The 18912-nt window shown below is 36.5% G+C and overlaps 1 protein-coding gene across 4 annotated transcripts in view; it reads right to left on the reverse strand.

Annotated features, from left to right (window-relative positions):
* Nucleotides 1-18912, reverse strand: part of LOC109080221 (TBC1 domain family member 1-like) — a 55144-nt gene that overhangs the window by 15419 nt on the left and 20813 nt on the right. For 3 of the 4 annotated variants that reach the window (XM_042771675.1, XM_042771758.1, XM_042771824.1), the window contains 12 exons: nt 13980-14069; nt 13092-13196; nt 12766-12898; nt 11954-12045; nt 11215-11331; nt 10981-11091; nt 10682-10768; nt 9657-9937; nt 9174-9272; nt 8016-8135; nt 6968-7104; nt 1248-1436 (listed from right to left, as the gene is read on the reverse strand). In XM_042771675.1, coding sequence (XP_042627609.1) covers nt 1248-1436; nt 6968-7104; nt 8016-8135; nt 9174-9272; nt 9657-9937; nt 10682-10768; nt 10981-11091; nt 11215-11331; nt 11954-12045; nt 12766-12898; nt 13092-13196; nt 13980-14069 — 1561 coding nt within the window. The remainder of the gene's footprint in view (nt 1-1247; nt 1437-6967; nt 7105-8015; nt 8136-9173; nt 9273-9656; nt 9938-10681; nt 10769-10980; nt 11092-11214; nt 11332-11953; nt 12046-12765; nt 12899-13091; nt 13197-13979; nt 14070-18912) is intronic. The other variant, XM_042771715.1, reaches the window with a different exon arrangement.

An 18912-nucleotide genomic window follows, 5' to 3' on the forward strand; every position in this document is an offset into this window, starting at 1 on the left:
AATAACTACTGACCCCAAACCTTTGTCGTTGACATATCAAATATTTAATATGATTATATAACCCTGGGTTATAAAAAAAAAAAAAAACAGTGCCCAGCATGCAGCACAACTTCTTCACTACTGTTACTGAAGCAACAGTACATACAAACAGTACTAGAAATTGTGTTTAATTTACATTATTTCTATTCTGTCATTATTAATGTATCAAGACTATTAAGTTCAATTGCACCAGCGGAAACTCTCCTTCAGACAAACACACCAAGAGGGGAAATAATATCCTCCCCAACCATCCTTACCCATGGGACAAAAATAAATAAATAAATAAATACATAAATATAAATAGAAGTCTCCAAAGTGTCAAACATCAAAAGTCTTGTGATTGAGAAGTGGTAATATAAACGCAGACTAGATGTAGGGCAGACAGTCTTCCCAGTAAACATCTTCTGACCCACTTCTTTACATCCACACCCTGTTCAATAGGTTGTGCTGTTTCTTTTCAAGCTTCTGTTCTTTCTTTTCAGGTCTGGGCATGGCAGGGCAGGCGGGACACTGTCAATCATGAGCACACCCAAATCAGAGTGCATCTGTGCCAGCAAAACTCTTCACCTGTCATGATCATCTCATAACCTGCAGCAGGGACTTCCAGGTAAGGCAACGCATGGGTGTGTCAGGTTGTGCAGAAATGTGTGTGTGTGTGTGTGTACACGCTACTGTTTATGGGAGGTGCTTTTGTGTATACCCGCTGAACGTATGCCAGGCAAATCACCCGTTTGACAGCTGCATGTGACCTTAAAGCAGCTCTAAATTCCCAAGAACCGCAGAAGGAAGTCTTAATGCTGAATACCATTCATTGAATAAATCCTAAGGGCAAGAACAAACTAAGCTTTATAATAACATAATACCTAATAACCTGGATGTTGTGATTTCATAAAAACAAATGTAAGATCTTGTACAGGCAGAAAAACACTAACATTAACAAAAGTAATAATAATAATAATAAACTTAAATAAGCTAACATAAAAGTACAGCCAATATTTTCCTGGAATGGGAAATATAAAATAGAGCTAACTGGGAAAATTATGTGATTTTGTCAAAATTCCTTTTAACAATTCTAAAACCAAAATCAGTCTCATAATTGATTTCATCTTTTGTTAACAGACTAAGTCAGACCGCTACTAGGTCATCTGTATGCTGAGCAGACAGTATTCACAGTGATAATAGTTACTGCATGTGTACTTGTGTTTCACCTTGTAATTTCTGGTTCTCTCTCTCCATCCGCAGCAGGAGAATCTGTTGATGAATTGCTTTCCTCCATAGCTCTCTTAGCTCCGCCCCACTCTTCTTTCTTCTCTCCTCTGGCACCGCCCCCAGGGTGCTGTCCCCGCCCCCAACTCCACCTCCCAGCGCCATTCTGCTGCCGACCTCTAAGGTTGATTCTGAAAAACAATATAGTTTATGTCACTACAGAAGAAAAATAAAATCACTTACATGAACTACATTAATTACCAACAATAGTAACCAACATATATATAAACTACCAAGATGTTTGTCATTATACCATGATTTCAGCAGTCAGTACCAATGCTTGTACCAAGTTTTGTGATTCTGAATTGTGCTATGTTCGTAATTTTTTCAGAAGAAGGTCATCATGACACATAAAATGAGAAACTGTAAATGAATAACATTTTACGGCAAAATAAATGCTGAATTCATGGTTGTAAAAACTATGAATCTATAAATTGCTATAAAATTCACAATAAAAAACATTCCCTGTGTGACACATCACATATGATTACAGTTCATTTAAAAAGTTTTTCTTATTATTTTTATCAGTACTGTACATTCGGGTGTTTTGTGTTACAATTTATTCAATTTAGTTCATGTTTATTGAATTACTTTAGTGTCACGTATGTTATGCTAAAGGTGATTTGTATTTGTATATAATATGACCCTGTGTTTGTTGAATAAACAGTAATAAAATAAAGACAGACAGAAATGATAAACAAAAAGACAAATAATATGGGAAACGATTAAAAAAGTAAACATTGGAATAAAGTATTATGGTAAAAGTTCAGAAATTAAGAAAAAGAATTAAAAAAACAAGTAATGAAAGGTCAAATAATAGGCCTACGACTTAAATTTAACTTTAATTTTTAAGACAATCAAGACAAGAGTTTAATGTCGCACTAAGACAAGTGCATTTGAACACAAATTTCACTAAATCAATAACCATCATCTCCCTAAATCAACGACACCTACATCAATTACTAACATCACCATTACTTATCACTGATAAAAAATATATAATTCATGTAAGCTTAAAATGATTCAGATAAAGGTTTTTAAGCTTACACTAAATAAATGTTTTGATTCAAACATCTGTAAACATACTGAAAACATATGTACACATGTCGTCATAGTAAAAGATGAAGCTAAAAGAACCCGCTTTGATAAAGGGCAAGCGTATTGGATAACAGCACGTCTTCTCCACAAGATTTTGTAGTTTTCGCTCATGTTTGCAAAAATTAACACTTAACAAAAGAGCAAACCACAAAACACACAGAAATACAAACACATGCTTAACACTCAAATACAAATGTCCATGCGCACAGGCAGAGGTGTTAAATGAACACCACCCAAACTATAGGGCGGATCCGAGACCTCAAACTACCCTTTGTTAACAAAATGAGAAATTGTGCATAAACAAAAATAAAAAGTACTGTTATTTACTCTAACACAGAGTGAGATCACCTGATAGTGCTGCACAATCACAAGGAAAAGAAAAATCAAATCAAATCTGAGTGCTAAAAAAATAAAATGGCATTCACCCACACACTCTAGATCTTTCTTAAATTTCACTCCTATAACATACAAAACCAGATCTTGTCTAAACCTGCTGTAGTTTAGTCCTCTTCCCACCCACAGGTCAAAACAGACAAAAATATCATAAATTGATTGCATTTAAATGTTAACGTTCAAACAGCAGTTCTTATTTGCACAGCTCAGCTCATCTGAATAAATATTAACGTTTCCAAAATGTTTATCACCAATTCTCACTGAAAATATTGCTGCTGTCAGTTTAAACAGCTTTTAAAGTTTACAGTAAGGGTTACAGGATTTACAAATATATAAATGCATATTTTTATATTTTTTACTGATTAAAAAATAAAAAATAAAAATGTAATTAATAAATATGAAATAATAATAATAATAATATACAATTAATTTAACAACAACAAAATATAGCCTATACATACACACACATACACACACTCACACACATATACAATTATTTTTTTAACAACGTTTGTTTGTTTGGGATGTACGATAAATATTGGTACTATATTAATGCGCATCTCATCAGTAAAGCCGGTTCTGTAATCAGTGGTAAATCTCTACACGTGCGTGCTTTCATGTGGAGCAGCATTTACTACACAGAGCCGTTGTTCTGTGTAGTAAATGCGCAAAATATGATCGTGGTTTTGCGCAGCTTGTCAGTGAACAATGGCTCTGTGTAGTAAATTCTGCTCCATGTGAAAGCATGCATGTGTAGAGTAGGGCTGCACGATTAATCGCACGTGATTAATTGCGATTGTCATGCACATTTAGTAAGTAAAGCTGGTTCTGTGATTAGCAGGAAATCTCCATCACCTGCTTTCAGGTGGAGCAGCATTTACTACGCAGAGCCATAGTTCTCTGACAAGTTATGCAAAATCGCATTCATAATCGCAGATGATATAATTGTAGGATTATGAAATCAACAAAATCGTTCTCGATTATGACAGCTGTTTGCGTATCTTCTCAGTGAACTATGGCTCTGTGTAGTAAATGCTGCTCCATCTGAAAGCATGTAAAAATACTGCATTTAATAACATGTTTTTACTCCAAATTCACTTCATAACGTCAGTCGAGTGTTTAAAATAAATCCTTCTGTGAGAGGATGTGGCTTCTTAAACAGAATAATTAAGGCACATAATATTTCATAGTATTCTAAGCAGTGATAAAGGCTATGTCGATTAGCATTTCATTACAGATATACTTTATTATGATGAAAGAAGAACTCATATAAAACGTATATTGCCGTAGTTGTGTGTTTATTAGTCACGTTGAATCAATGAAAGCAGTGAAATCTTCTGTTTATTCAGCTGCAGTCATAGGTATTTCCTGGATTTCTTCTTCGGGGCATATTTGGATTTTCAGCGCGAGAGCACCCTCTGGCCTTCGGATGGAGATTTACTGCTGATCACAGAACCGTGCTTCACTGAAAGATACGCATGACAATTGCAGCTTCTGCCTAATCGCGATTTATTGCCTTTGCGATTTAATTTCAATTAATTGTGCAGCCCTAGTGTAGAGATTTACCGCTGATTACAGAACTAGCTTTACTGATGAGATGCGCATTAATATTGTGCCGATATAAATCGTTCATCCCTAATATATATATATATATATAAAAATGGCAGATGGGTAAAGAACTTATTTCCCACCCAATCCTTAAGATTCCTCCATACACAGTAATACAAGTCAAGTACATCTTGTCAAGACTGTGAGAGAACTGAAGTGCCTCTACACACACACAAACACTCTTGGTCTTGGTCAGTCAATGTCTCTGCATGGCATAATTCAAGGCTTTCAGCAGAAGGGCCATAAAACTTCTCTCAAAACAGCAATTTCTTATGTTAGGAATCATACACACACACACACACACAAACACACACACACACACAAACACCTAAACCCAGTTCCAGCAGGGTGGAGCCGCACATGTGTTTGAGTGTATGTGTGGAGATTTCTACAGCGGACACTGACGCACTTGGACACTTGGGCACCGGTCACTCCCTCTGCAAACATGCACACACACACACACTGGCCACTCCCTCTGTAAATAAGTGGTGTTTCTGCCCAGACCAACGCCTTGCAAGTGTGCAAACACACACATGTAAGTGGGTCAATAAGGCCTTTGCTTTGCTGTAGATGTCTGTCAACATGACCTCCTGCAAAACACCACACCCAACACACACACACACACACGTTACCTCATTAACACAAGCATTACTTCATTCAACGCAGACACACACTTATCAAGACACACCCAAATATACTGGAGAAACACACTCATACAATAACAGCGCTCTTGGCACGCATTCTACTTTAAGGAAGTGTACTCATATTACTACACATACATCAACATATACTTTTTTTCCGTAAACAGAAAGAAGGTCAGTTCTCCAGAATCAGATACTGGACAACCTTTGAACTGAATATACAAACATAGTCCACACAACTGCGGATGCCTATTTCTGCTTTAAAGAAAAACCTGAAGTATTTGAAACTTTATATGTCACAACTGTAACCTTATTTCTCCCAACTGTAACTATTTCTCACAGTATGACTTTTTTTTTTAAACTTTATCTCACAAATACCTTATTGAATTATTTTTAACCACCTTAAAACTATCATAAAAGTAGTCTTGTAGCCTATATTCCAAGTCTTCTGAAGCCATCTGTTAGATCAGTGTTATGAACATACCAATATGCTTTTGTCATTCATTTTTATATCTTTCTGTCCCGAGTAGGCTATACAATAGAGACCCACCCAGATCTTTTATTTACACTCTTTTGTCCCCAAGGTAGATATTTGGTAATGTCAAATTAAGTCAATAGGTTTAAGTAATAATTAAACTATGTTAATTTGTTTAATTACTATTATTCAATGTAATATTATTGTTTTTACTTTACCAGTCAATTTATAATACTATATATATATCTTTTTTTTCTTCTTTTTTTTTTAAATAACATTTCCTCCCGTTTAATTTTGTAGGTTATTCGTAATATAATTTTTTCTTACATTTGTTTTCTGGTACAGTTTTGCTTACATTTGTTTCTGGTACCGTTTTGCTGTGTCTGCTTTTTATATTGTGTTTCTAGGGAACTTACTTATCTCCCAACCAAAGCACAATAAAAAGCATCTCACAGTGTCAGCATGCTCACTTCTTTTAGACCACAAAAATATAGTCGGTTTATGTGAACGGACGTTGAGACCCCATATCGAATCAAAAGAAATGATTATCAGCTGGCTCCGGTAAGTGCCTGGTCATTTGGAGCCTTCCTAGAAACAACCTATGAAAAGGCTTTTTTGCATCCACATTTGCAAACTCTGACGTCCTCACAGATGCTGTGTTTACACCTGGCACAATAATTGATTTGGATTAAACCGCTCGATTCATTTGGATTACTATTGTGATGTTTTTATGTACTTTTTGAAGCTTCAAAATGTTGAATACTTAGACTTTCAAAAGCATGGATAAAAATAATGAGATCCTTTTAAAGAAAATCTTTATTTTTGTTCCAGAGATTAATAAAAGTCTTTGGAATGACATGAAGGTGAAAATGATCATTTTAATTTTTGGATGAACTATCCCTTTAAGAAATTCCCATTAACTTCTACCATTAAATGGCCATTAAAACAGGCAATTTGTAGTTTGTAACAACTGTTAAACCAGGGCTTAACATCATAACTTGAAGGCATTTAATTTTGGGGGCCTAATGAGCTACACAATAGTGTGGATAATTAATGATAATTTGTCTCATTCACACTCACACCTGAAGGGTGTTTTGACATCTGGTACTAACAAGTCTAATGAGCTACCAACTTCAAAATAACAGACCTCGTTTGCTGTTTTGGCAGTTCAAAAAAGACATAAAACAGGTCAAGAAAAAAAGAAAAGCAAGTCATATCTGAGTGCGGAGGAAATGGGTAAAGCGATAATCATTGTAATTCTGTTCCTCTGCCAAAAGAAACATCAAGTCCAAGTTGGCTGTCAGTTTGAACTCACTCACACTTAGCACGTCATTAAGAGCAAGAGCGCCACCTAGAGGACACACACTAACTGCATTGTACACGGTAAAGTGAAGTTGATATAGATGATGTTAACGTACCCTACTTATATATTTAACTAGGGTGCTACCTTTGGAGTCTGAGCCCTTCTGTGGTGTGGCGACTCGTAAGAAGATCTGTTGTCTCCAGGAGTGTCTCCGGTTACGTAATGGACTGTCATCCCCAACGACACACATCACTCCAGGACTGGACAGGGCCGCCACATCACTACACATACAAATACATAAGCATACAAATATATACATACACTGACAGACAGTAGTCACAGGCTTGTGTCAGAGTACAGGCCATATTAAATTTGAAAGCTCATAAAACAAGACCAAAAAAATATATATAAATTTCAAAACAATCCTAGACCGACTCATTACTAGTGGCATTTTTAGTGTTCTTTTGAGTTTATTTTTTTAATTTTGAGTACTCGGTTTCTTTATTTGGAAATTGAAATTTCTTTCTTTCTTTATTACAATATGATATTGTTTTCATAATATTAAATAACCCTGTAGTAATGATGTTTTTCAGAAATTTTTTTTTTTTATAATTTTACATTTTCCATAATTGTATACATTATTAAATTATGTAGATATGCACAATAAAGTAAGCATATTACAGATTTAATATTTTTATTTGTACTTTTTATGTACCCTTGGTACTATCCAACACTCACTTAATTTTTAAAAACACTAATTCATCACTGTTAAATATAATCTTTAGGAAATCCCAAAACGTATTATTATATTTTGTACATTATAATGTTGATTTATGTATTATTTTATTTTTAATATGGCATTGTGTTTTATTCACAAACATTAGGCTATCCATTTTTTTATGGTTTCAAAATGAGCATAATATCTTAGCTAACAAATGAAGCTAACAGTCTAAGCTTTTCTTCTGAAAAATATAATAAAATAGCCATTAATAAAAACTCAGCTGCGGAACAACTACTCAATTATTTGATTTTCTGTGCACATCCTGATTCATTACAAGAAAATGAATTATTTTTCTTATCTAATGAGTCCTTAACCACATCAGCCTCTGTGGCAGGTGCATGAAAAGAACAGAGATGCAAGACAGTAAAACGGAAAGATGCATTGGAAGAAAGTGAAGAAGAAACAGAGTACCTCTTCTTCTGAGAGTCACTGGTATCATCGCTCTCCACTACAGGGGCCAGAAATTTGAGGAAATTTGGAACAGAGGAGGAGGAGTGTAATCTCGCTCTAAAGCCACTCAGCCCTGATGGACTGAGAGATAGAGCATGAGAAAGAGAGAGAGAGGCCACAGAGTAAGTGAGAGAGAGAGAGTGACTGTAATGAACAGCCTCATTAGATTGAAACTAGCACAAAAGCGAAATCTATCTTCTTGTTGTTGGAGCAGAACTGAGAACACACTGAGGTTAATTCACCAAAAAGCTATGCAAATTTAATGCAAGGTATTTCATGACACAACCCTGTTTTTTTATTTTCTATAATAACTGAAATGAAATCAAATATAAACATTAGATAAAAAGCTTAAACATAAACAAAAATGACAATTGTTGCCTTGGCAACTAACTGAAGTCTTAAGAGGAGGAGCACTAAAATAAAACCCGCCCACTATTCAATATTCCATTTCAAGTATAAATAAATAAATTAAATTAAATTTATGCATTTGGCAGACGCTTTTATCCAAAGCGACTTACAGTGCATTCAGGCTATCAATTTTTACCTATCATGTGTTCCCGGGGAATCGAACCCCCAACCTTGCGCTTGTTAACGCAATGCTCTACCACTTGAGCTACAGGAGCAAGTATGTCACTATTCTGAAGCAATGTTGGAGCTGCTACTGTGTGCAACCTTAATCTTTAGACAAAGGCAAACATAAACTGATCAATCATAGAAAGGGCACTAAAATAACTTAGAGGCTATTTTAAAATTAAACTTAAACTGTGGGCAAACCCAGATCTATGCAAATGAGCCCCATTCCAGAATGCGCCAGAATTGCCTGACACGATTAATGTCCACAGAAAACTGACAGTATTTTATTTGAAGGGGATGTTTTCTATTGATCGTGGCAGCAGTATCAACACAAAAGAGAGGTCTTACTAGACCACATCACGGTCATCTAATGCATACTCAACAACCAAACACTCCATTTGTTTTTAGAGAAATCTCCCCAATGTGTTTTCAGAGGAACTTCAGAGGAAAGAAAGACAGAAAAGAAAATCATTTTATGGGGGAAAAAGGCCTGACGTGTTTGTTAATGGCATTAGAGCAGAGAGAGGACACATACTAACACCTCACCTCCGCTTGAGGGGCCGGGTGAAATGATCTAGAGCAAAAGTATGAGGCCTCAAAGGCTGCTGACACACAGGAGCGGAAGAGGCCGGAGGGGAGGAAGGACTGATGAAAACACAGAAAGGATGGGAAGAAATAAAGTAGGGCGCAAAGGGATACAAAAGCAAAGATGCACAGAATAAAAAAGGTGAAGCACACAGGGAACTGTATTTGCACTGCAGACTAAAAAATGTGATGATGTAAGAACTGGAAACAGAATTAAAAGCACCACCCACAGTGACTGACTGACAGGAGTCTGTCACTGACATCAACAGTGTGCATGTAAACATAAATGCATATATTCAACTTTTATTTCTATTTCAATTGGGTGCTACAAAACTACAAATCAGCTGCAATTTGAATTTGCAGCTGGTGATTTGGATTTAGATAAACATAAACTATGTACAATGATCAAAAGAAGCAGCTAGCACACACACACACACGTCTCACTTGCTCTGATGTGGGGAATCTGTGCTGACGGAGTAGTGTCGGACCAGTTTGGGCTTGGTGGCGGCAGTATGTTGTAGTGGGGGGAGGCTCGGCTCAGAGGACGACAGCGTGGGAGAGTGACTAATTGTGCTTGCGCGTCTCCTAAAACCCTGAGGCGGGCTCTCAGGACCCTCCTGACCTCCCACTGAGCCTTCTAGACGCTTCAGATCCCCTGTGGAATTGTGGGAGCGGAGTGGACTAGAGGGAAGGAAAGAGCAGAGGGGATCCTCCAATGATGTTTCTTAAAAGAAAAAAGAACATGTCAACAATCATGCTGAAACATAAGCTATTTTAAAAGCAAAAGGTTCATGTGAGGTCATATAACTTCTTATAAGTGTGAATAACACATCTTATATGACAGATAGCTGTCGCTCTAAAATTACTGTGTGAAATACAAAGCTGTGAAACAGTTCAAAAAATAGAATTTCAAATTATTGTGATTATTAGCACTAAAAAAATGTATTCTTGTGTTGCACACACTGCTGCAGTTAGTCATATTGCTGCTGACACCATAATTATATAAAAGCATTAAGCTGCTGGTTAGTTATGGGCTAGTTATGCGTGAACCATAGAATAAACAGAATAACAGATCAACAGGTTATTTTATCTACATTAACACTACTGTTTAAAAGTTTGGGATCAGTAATATTTTTTTAAAGAAATTAATTAATTTATTTATCAAGGATGCATTAAATTGATCAAAAGTCCAAATCAGCCTAAATGATTTCTGAAGCATAACATGAAATAACGTCTGCTTAATTCAGCTTTGCATCACAGAAATTCATTTTAAAATATACTGTATTATCAAATGGTTGTTTTAAATTGTATTAATCTTTTGCTTTATTTTTTTAAACCAATTAATGTGACCTTGGTAAGCATTTAGAAAAATGAAGCCCCATCAAAATCATTGCAAATGTATTGTAAATAGCCAGCCCTATATGACAGCATGACAGAAAATATACTGAAGATGTTAGTGTTCTGCAGACCTGATTTGTGCTGTTCAGTGTGGTGGAGCTGGAGGAGTTGCTCTCTCCGTCACTGTTCTCCCTCTGGGATTTGGACTTACTGCTGCCCTATTATACGGAGACATCCATTTTTCCATAAATTATATAACAGTATTACAGTTTAGTTCAGTTGGGCCTACTGAAGCTGCAGCAGATATCTTGCTACAAACCATACTGTAAGTCCTATACTCTACTCAAGGCCTGCGTTTCTTTAATGTTAGAAGCATGTAAAAATTGTAGATGTGGGCAAAATATTCAAAATGCATAAAATATTTGCGTACCTTCCAGATCCCCTCCAGTGATTCTGTGAGGGATCTTTTTGCTCTAGTCTTGAGCTCCTCCAGACGCACACGACTCGAACTGACACTGCTTTCAACATTCACAGCAACCTCCTGCGAAGTCGAACACATATATGCATACAGTACTGTATACACTTTTCACTTCTACTTTTAAAACAGACTGACAAAACAGGAGTGTTCATCAGTCCATAAGGATCATTGAATCATTAAGTGTACCTTTTTTGTTTGTCCGTTGTGTGTGTGAGTGTGTGTCTTTTGTCTCTCCTCGTACAGTTGTCTTAGACATGACACAATCAACTCGTTCCCTTCCTGATCCGACTTCGGCCTGGCTTTCTGTTCAAATACACTAACAAAAATTGTATTTCTGCAAATTTCCACAAGGTGGCACCATCGATGTAACAGAATGCACTCACTGTCAGTGAGGAATGTGACCAGCAGAGAGCAGAAGGAATTGATTCAATAAACTTATTACACTATTTTCCACAACAACAACAACAACAAAAAAACACTAATTTAAACTACCTTAAGGATTTTGTTCTGACTAAAACTTACATATTTAAAAGTTATGTGAAAGAAGGGGTATATTTAAATCAATTATATTAAAATCAATATTGTAAACTAAAAACAACTTTCTGTTTGTTGCACCCTCAATGCTGAAATCAAATATAAACCTGTGTCTGAAAGTCAAGAATACAGATAATCAACACTCTGATCATATCAGTCCGTTCATCAGGTTGTTCAGTCTTTCAGGTTTGATTGAGGTTTCAAGATGCTGGACTAGTTGACAAACTGGTTTAATTTATACCGGTCACACCCTCTCAAGAAAAAAACACACACATTCTTTGAATGCCGCTCTTAAAGAATTTGACACACACTGCTAATCCTAAGAACGGGAGCTAAAGCGTATTTGTGTAGTGTGTTATAGCGGTTTTAAGTTTGGAATAACTGAACTCACCATGGTGCTCTCAAACACAGCTGCCTGCTCCTGATTGTCCAGATCTGCCAAATGCTTCTGCAGTTCCAGCTTAGCTTTGGATGGATGGAGACCTGCACATAAACGCCCAATCATGCCATGCACAAAGAAACAAACACAGGTGTGCACTGCTGCAGCCCACAGAATTCTAAAATAAATAAATCTAGCATCCTAATTCATGTTCTGTATAAACAAATGTTCAATTCTGCCATTATTATGGTTAAATTAGGGTGTGTTTAAAGGATTGTTCCCATAAAAACTACAACTTCAATTCATAATTTACCTACATCCCTTACCAAAAAGTAGTATACTTCAAGTTTATTTTATTAAGTATACTTAAGTAAAGTTCAAGTATATTTAGACTTTTTGTAAGTATAAGTCAAGTATACTTAAATGTCATTTTAAGTATATTTCTGAGGAGTACATAAAGCCCATTTCTGAGAAGTACATAAAAAGTAAACTAAAAGCATACTTTCCTATTTTTAAAAGAAGTATACTAATAGCACACTTGAATAAACTTATTTTTCGTAAGGGATTTCATCAAACTGGTATGGTTTTTATTCTTCCATGGAACACAAAAGGAGATACTCTGAAATTCTTCCCACTGCTCTTTCCATAAAATCAAAGTAAGGGGTTAAGTGTTAAGTGTCAAAAAACTAGACTCTTTGTTACTCTGGACCTCTGACAGGTGTGAGACATTAAGGAAACAAAAATAAAGTAGAGTGGAGTAATGGCCTGATACAGGGATAAAACATGATAGACATGAGTGATATGACAAGCAGTAGACATCTCACCCTCTATTCTGTCACACAGTTTGTGCAGCTGCTGCAGGGGACAGCTGTCACACTGCTGACTCTGGGTCCTACTGTTCTGCTGGAGGGCGGCCACCGAAAACGCCTGCTTCAAAGTCAACATGATTTCATCCACCTGAACATGAAAGAGTGACATTCACACAGAGCTCTTTGTGTGCTGTAACACTAAGTATTTTCTATTTTCATCCTCACTTGACTGAACAAGGACATGAAAACATTTCTGTCCTCTCTACAGCAACTATTCTGAATATATTCTTCAGACTGAAACAATGTATTCAGCCCTCCATCTATTTATCCATGATTCTCACCAGAGCTTCGTTAGCACACTGGAAAACATAGCAAACAAACTGGCAACCTCCACATTCCACCGACTCCCTGCATATGAAGCCAAAGTGGTCCACGTGACGAATACCCTAAAGAAAGAAAGATAAAAATGAATAGGGGAAAAGCGCAAAGGGGATACAACTAAACTTCTGTTCAAAAGCTGGAGTCAGTACGACCTTTTTTAATATTTTTGAAACAATTTCTTAAGCTCACTCAGGTTGCATTTATTTGGGAAAAATAAAATAAATATTACCATTTAAAATAATTGTTTTCTATTTGAATATTTTTTAACTCAAGTTTTCAAAAAGCATTCTAATATGCCGATTTGCTGCTCAAGAAACATTTCTGATTATGATCGATGTTGAAAACAGGAAATGATGATGCATAGTTTTCAGGATTCTATAATTAATAAAAGTTCAAAAGAACAGCACTTATTTGAAATAGAACTTTTGTAACATTATAAATGTCTTTACTGTCACTTCTGGTCAGTTTAATGCATCCTTGCTGAATAAAAACATTCATTTCTTAATTCAAACGCATTCAAAATCATTTTTTAATATAACAGAAACGTTTAATAGTGTGAACCACCCACTAACAGGCTGCAATACCTGATTTGGCAAATATATGTTTAAATACTACAATGCAGCATGTGAATAAAAATACTTCCAAAACAGGTCTGGACAAGCGCGAAGACAAAGGGCTGATTTCTTTTCAGCTTTCATTTAAGCCATTTTAATTATGTTTTGAACTCAGTTAGCCTGAGTTCCTGCTCAATCATGTCTGACTGGTGATCAGATCTTTATTTGAGAAAAAGTCATTATGTTGACGCGAGTCAATTAATTGCAGCTTAGCATCAACAAGACAGAACAGACCTGAGAACAGAAGGAAATCTCTCTGAAGCTCTTCTCTATGGCCACCTTCTTAGTGTCAGGACTCACAAGAAAGATCTGAGAGCAGCCAATCTGCAACAGACAGAAGTACACTCATACGTGAATATGGATGCGTGTAGGTACAAAGAATGGAGAGTGAAATTCTCCTTGCATAGAGTAAACATTTGCATGAAATTGGTTAATGATAGCTCTTTCTGGGATGCTGACCAATTTAGGTCAGAGCTGAGGCTGTTTTACAGTGTTATCATGTTTGAAATTCAAATCAGTGTTTGTGTTTTCACTAGATGACCATGCACATATTTGCTCCATGACACTAGACACCTGTGTAACCACTAGATTTGACTCAACTCCAGGTTTCCTCTGTAGTTCTACAGATGAGATCATAACTTCATAGTTTTAGATACACCGAGCATTCATTCATCCAGGACATTCATTTAAGAGCAATGTGTTGTCTTGTTTAAGGGTTTAAGGGACGGTGATCAGGACCCCGACGAGAAGCAAAGCCACTTATTACACATATACTTACCGCATACATAAAACAATTAGACAGAGTTGAAATATTTTATTAGCTCATTAAAAGCAAAGCTTCCATGAAGAAAACAGTGCCTAGCAAGCAGCTTTGAGCCTAGACGAACAAGACTAACATTTAAGGGATACTGTACAGTCATATCACTTATTAATCACAGACTTGTAACCCAAAAGTCACAGGTTCGAGTCTTTGTCCAGTACCACTGTAGGTGGGGGGAGTAAATGACCAGCGCTCTCTTCCACTTTCAATACCACATCTGAGGTGAGACCCTTGAGCAAGGCACCGAACCCCCATCTGCTTCCAGGGCGCCACAGCTGCTCACTACTCCAGGTATGGGTGTGTGTGTGTGTTCACTACTCAATGCTGTGTGTGTGTGTGCACTTGGATGGGTTAAATGCAGAGCACAAATTCCGAGTATGGGACAGCATACTTGGCTACACGTCACATAACTTCCAAGTTTTTTTTTTTAACTTTAAGTTTTAAAATCTTACCTGTTTAACGTGCGAAACAATTGTTCTAGCAAGAAGACAAAGAGTTCAATTAGGCATGGGCCGGTATGAGATTTTGACTGTATGATAACCTTAAGCAAAAATATATAATATGAAATGTAGGGCTAACCAATAGAGTGAGCGCACCTCCGTTCTCCCCGATCAGCTCTGCTCTAGCCAACTGCGTAAAACCCACCATTAAAAAAAATTAACAACAGAAAGCGGGAGAGAGAGAGTGTGTGATTATGTCTACAGGGTCAGATTGATAGTTGGTAAATTAATAATAAAGAAACCTAATGTAATATGAGATTACTTCGGCTTCGAAATGACAGACGCCAAACAAAAAAGGTAACGTTAATTTGCAAGAGCTGCATCACAACACATATCAAGAGCTCCCTTATCAGTTCTGCTTTCAGTACTGGAGAATAAAAAATACATTCTTAGATGTTTTTATTAGTACATTAACATTATCTTGCACATTTTATCTCCCCAACAGATTCTAATTTGAAAGAAGTTTATAATGCATGTTCGCTATTCCCAATTCAGAAGCCTGTGTCTCTGAATGCGTCTCATGGAGGAGCCGTTTACACTCGCCGCACACACGCAGCCTGTTTCGTAATGTTCGGTTATACTCGCGCATGGCTCCACAACTCACTGACATGTTTTATTTTTGGGATTTAAAAAAAAAAAAAAACACAATATATTGGACACAATATATTTTGTTTTTGAGCAACATACAGAATATTAGAAACAGTAAAATTTGTTTATTTTTTTCTTTGATTTGTTTCCAAAAAAAAATTAAGGACTGACATCTTTATTTAACCTTAATCTGTAATTACAGTTATTTAATTTTAGTTATATAATTCATATACAGTACATATCATTTATATCATTTCATGTCATTTAGTTATATAATAATAATCATATACATAATTTGATTTAATAATAACCCAATTTGCAGCAAAAACAGAATGTTCTGACAAGCTTTGTGAAATTATACCACGTAAACTTTTCAGAAAACAGTCAGCTCCCCTCAGAAACACATTCATATAAACCCCCAAATCGATATTGAGGATTTTCTTCCAATAGTTCGTGCATCAAGAACAGTGAGTAATCTGCCCGCTACAGTATTTTTCTCTGTGCGTCCGTCTTCAGCGTCTCTAGCCTGTGTTAACGGGTGTTAACAGACTTCATATTTTCACATAAATTATTTTTTGGAAAATGATTGCATTGCAAAGCAGTTTGTGCAAGTCCAGAACAAAGAGTTTCATGAGGTAAAAAACATCTGGTTGCCGATCACGTAAAGGCCAAAGTATATTTCGGCCGTCCGCGCACTGTCGGCATTACGTTATTTTCGTCATCAAGAGGGCTTGCCATGGTGCTGCATATGTGTCGAGCTCATCCGTCCGTGCTCATCTGCGGTTGAGTATACTTTTGAAAGCTGTGCAGACGCCGCTGTGCGCGTGATGGAAAGGAACGCTGAATGTGAAGTGTACCCTGGCCGGGCAGCTCCTTAAGTTCGGCCATCCTACACACACGTGACTGACCGCTCGCTCGCACCAACAGGAGGAGGAGGGGTCAGTGTTACTCTCTACACTGGACGAGCAGGAATCCCTCAGGCTGAGTGCAGTCATTGAGGAGACATGGAAAACAGCGCATACCGCAGGAACGGTATAATGGAAAATATTAGTTTTTTTTAAACCGTGACATTTTCAAATCGCGGTGTACCTTGAAACAGGTAATCGGCCCATGCCTAAGCTCAACAGTATTACCGAAGTCCTCCAGTGTCATTATACAGTAAACAAATAAGTTGGCGCCAGCTGTGTTTGAACGAAACTAAAGAGTGCACATCTGCGGAGTGATACCAGAGACGTGAAAGAAGCGCCGGACTCAAGATCCCTGGATGACCCGGTCATTATACAGCATTGCTATTGATGACGGAATCTGGCAACTGACCAATTAATATCAAGCATTTCAGAGAGCCACGTAATAATAATCTTAAATATATGCTAAACAAAACAATAATACTTTTAGTAATTTTTTTAAATAACTGCATCAAAACTCATTGCCTAGTCATTAATGTCAGATGTTCATTCAGAAACATATCTGACAGATTCAGTGAGCAATTCTTGCTGAATTTATGAGCTACTGTATAATTTCAAGAACCATTGGAATAATTTGGTTTGCTTTCTGCATGTAGCCAGTGAAAGTGTGTTGTCTCTGTGATGAGAGAGACTGGGTCCTACATAATAATCCATTCAATTCAGACTTCAAACTCACAACTCAGCTAAAATCATTTCTTTTACAGCACAGCCACCGAAAAAAGTTCAGGAAACACAGCTCTGATTTATGGGAACAAGTTATCCTGTCACTGTGTATAAGATCACAGACTATTCACATCTTTAGAGAACATGAACAACACATGTGTGTGACCATTTCTTTCCCCATGGATGATTACACAATAGCACACACATCACCAAACATTTGATGTGACTTCCTTATCAAGAAAAGACCAAATAAATAAAACTGGAACATAGTGGCCAATAGAGTGACCATGTCATTTCATAAAACTGGGCTGCTGCCAGGCAATTTAGTTTTTATTTTAAAATTGTTAACTGTGATGCTCATCATTATTGCTAGGTCATTTCCTGCTGAGTAGCTGAGAGCTTCCTGTCAGTCTGAGAAACAGGAAGTGCTGATCAGATTTGGCCAGCACAATGTGTAGCTTGCTGATTGTATCTTTAAAACAATAAATTACACAGCACAATCCACATTTTAAGCTTTTGGATCAGACTATAACAATATGAAAGTGTGCAACCTCTAACATGTTCATGCGCACTAATCAAACTACAACAAATGAAACAAATCATTTGTTAATTGTTCTAACCTAACTAATTAGAAACATAATGGAGTATTAAAATACAGACCATCTACAGCAGGGATCCTCAAATCTGGCCCACAAGATCCATTTTCCTGCAGAGTTTAGCTCTAACCCTTATCAAACACACCTGAGCGTGCTAATCAATGTCTTCAGAATCATTAGTAAATCACAGGTAGGTGAGTTTGATCAGGGTTGGAGCTAAATTCTGCAGCGCATTGGCCCTCCAGGGTAAGATTTGAGGAACCCTGATCTACAGTAAACAGTATATCTATTTTATAATTGCACTACCTTTCTAAAGTTTGAGGGGAGTAGAATTTTTCTTTCTTTTGAAAGAAATACTTTTATTCAGCAAAGATGTATTAAATTAGTCAAATGTGACATTAAAGACATTTATATTATTACAAAAGATGTCTATTTCAAATAACGGCTGTTCTTTCTGAACTTTCTATTCATTAAAAAAAACCTGACCAAAAAAAGAAAACTTTTTTTTTAACAAAATATTAAGCAACACAACGGTTTTCAACATTGATAATAATAAGAAATGTCACTTAAGTCTGAAGTAATGGCTGCTGAAAATCCAGCTTTACCATAAAAGGAATAAACAACATTTTAAATAAAAAAATAAGTAGAAAAACGCTATTTTAATTTGTGATATTACTGTTCAAACAAATGCAGTCTTGATAAGCATAAGAGAGCTCTTTCAAACGCATAAAAAATCTTACCGACCCCAAACTTTTGAATGGTTGTATATAATTTAAAGCTTTTTTTGTGTGTGTGTGTGTGTGTGTGTGTGTGTGTGTGTGTGTGTGTGTGTGTGTGTGTGTGTGTGAGAGAATTTTTTTTATTTCTAAACTGAGCTATATTTCATTAAAACAAAGGGCAATTGGTTTAATATTTTTTGCTTGATGCAATGACATGATGTCAGCATGAAACAGAAGTTGTGGTTGTCTTTTCTTCCCTATTGTGACATCCATCTGAGTGAAATGGCTTTTAAAAACAATTATAATGATATGCACG

This window comes from Cyprinus carpio, chromosome A1 (genome assembly GCF_018340385.1).
Source record: "Cyprinus carpio isolate SPL01 chromosome A1, ASM1834038v1, whole genome shotgun sequence".
Lineage (NCBI taxonomy): Eukaryota > Metazoa > Chordata > Actinopteri > Cypriniformes > Cyprinidae > Cyprinus > Cyprinus carpio.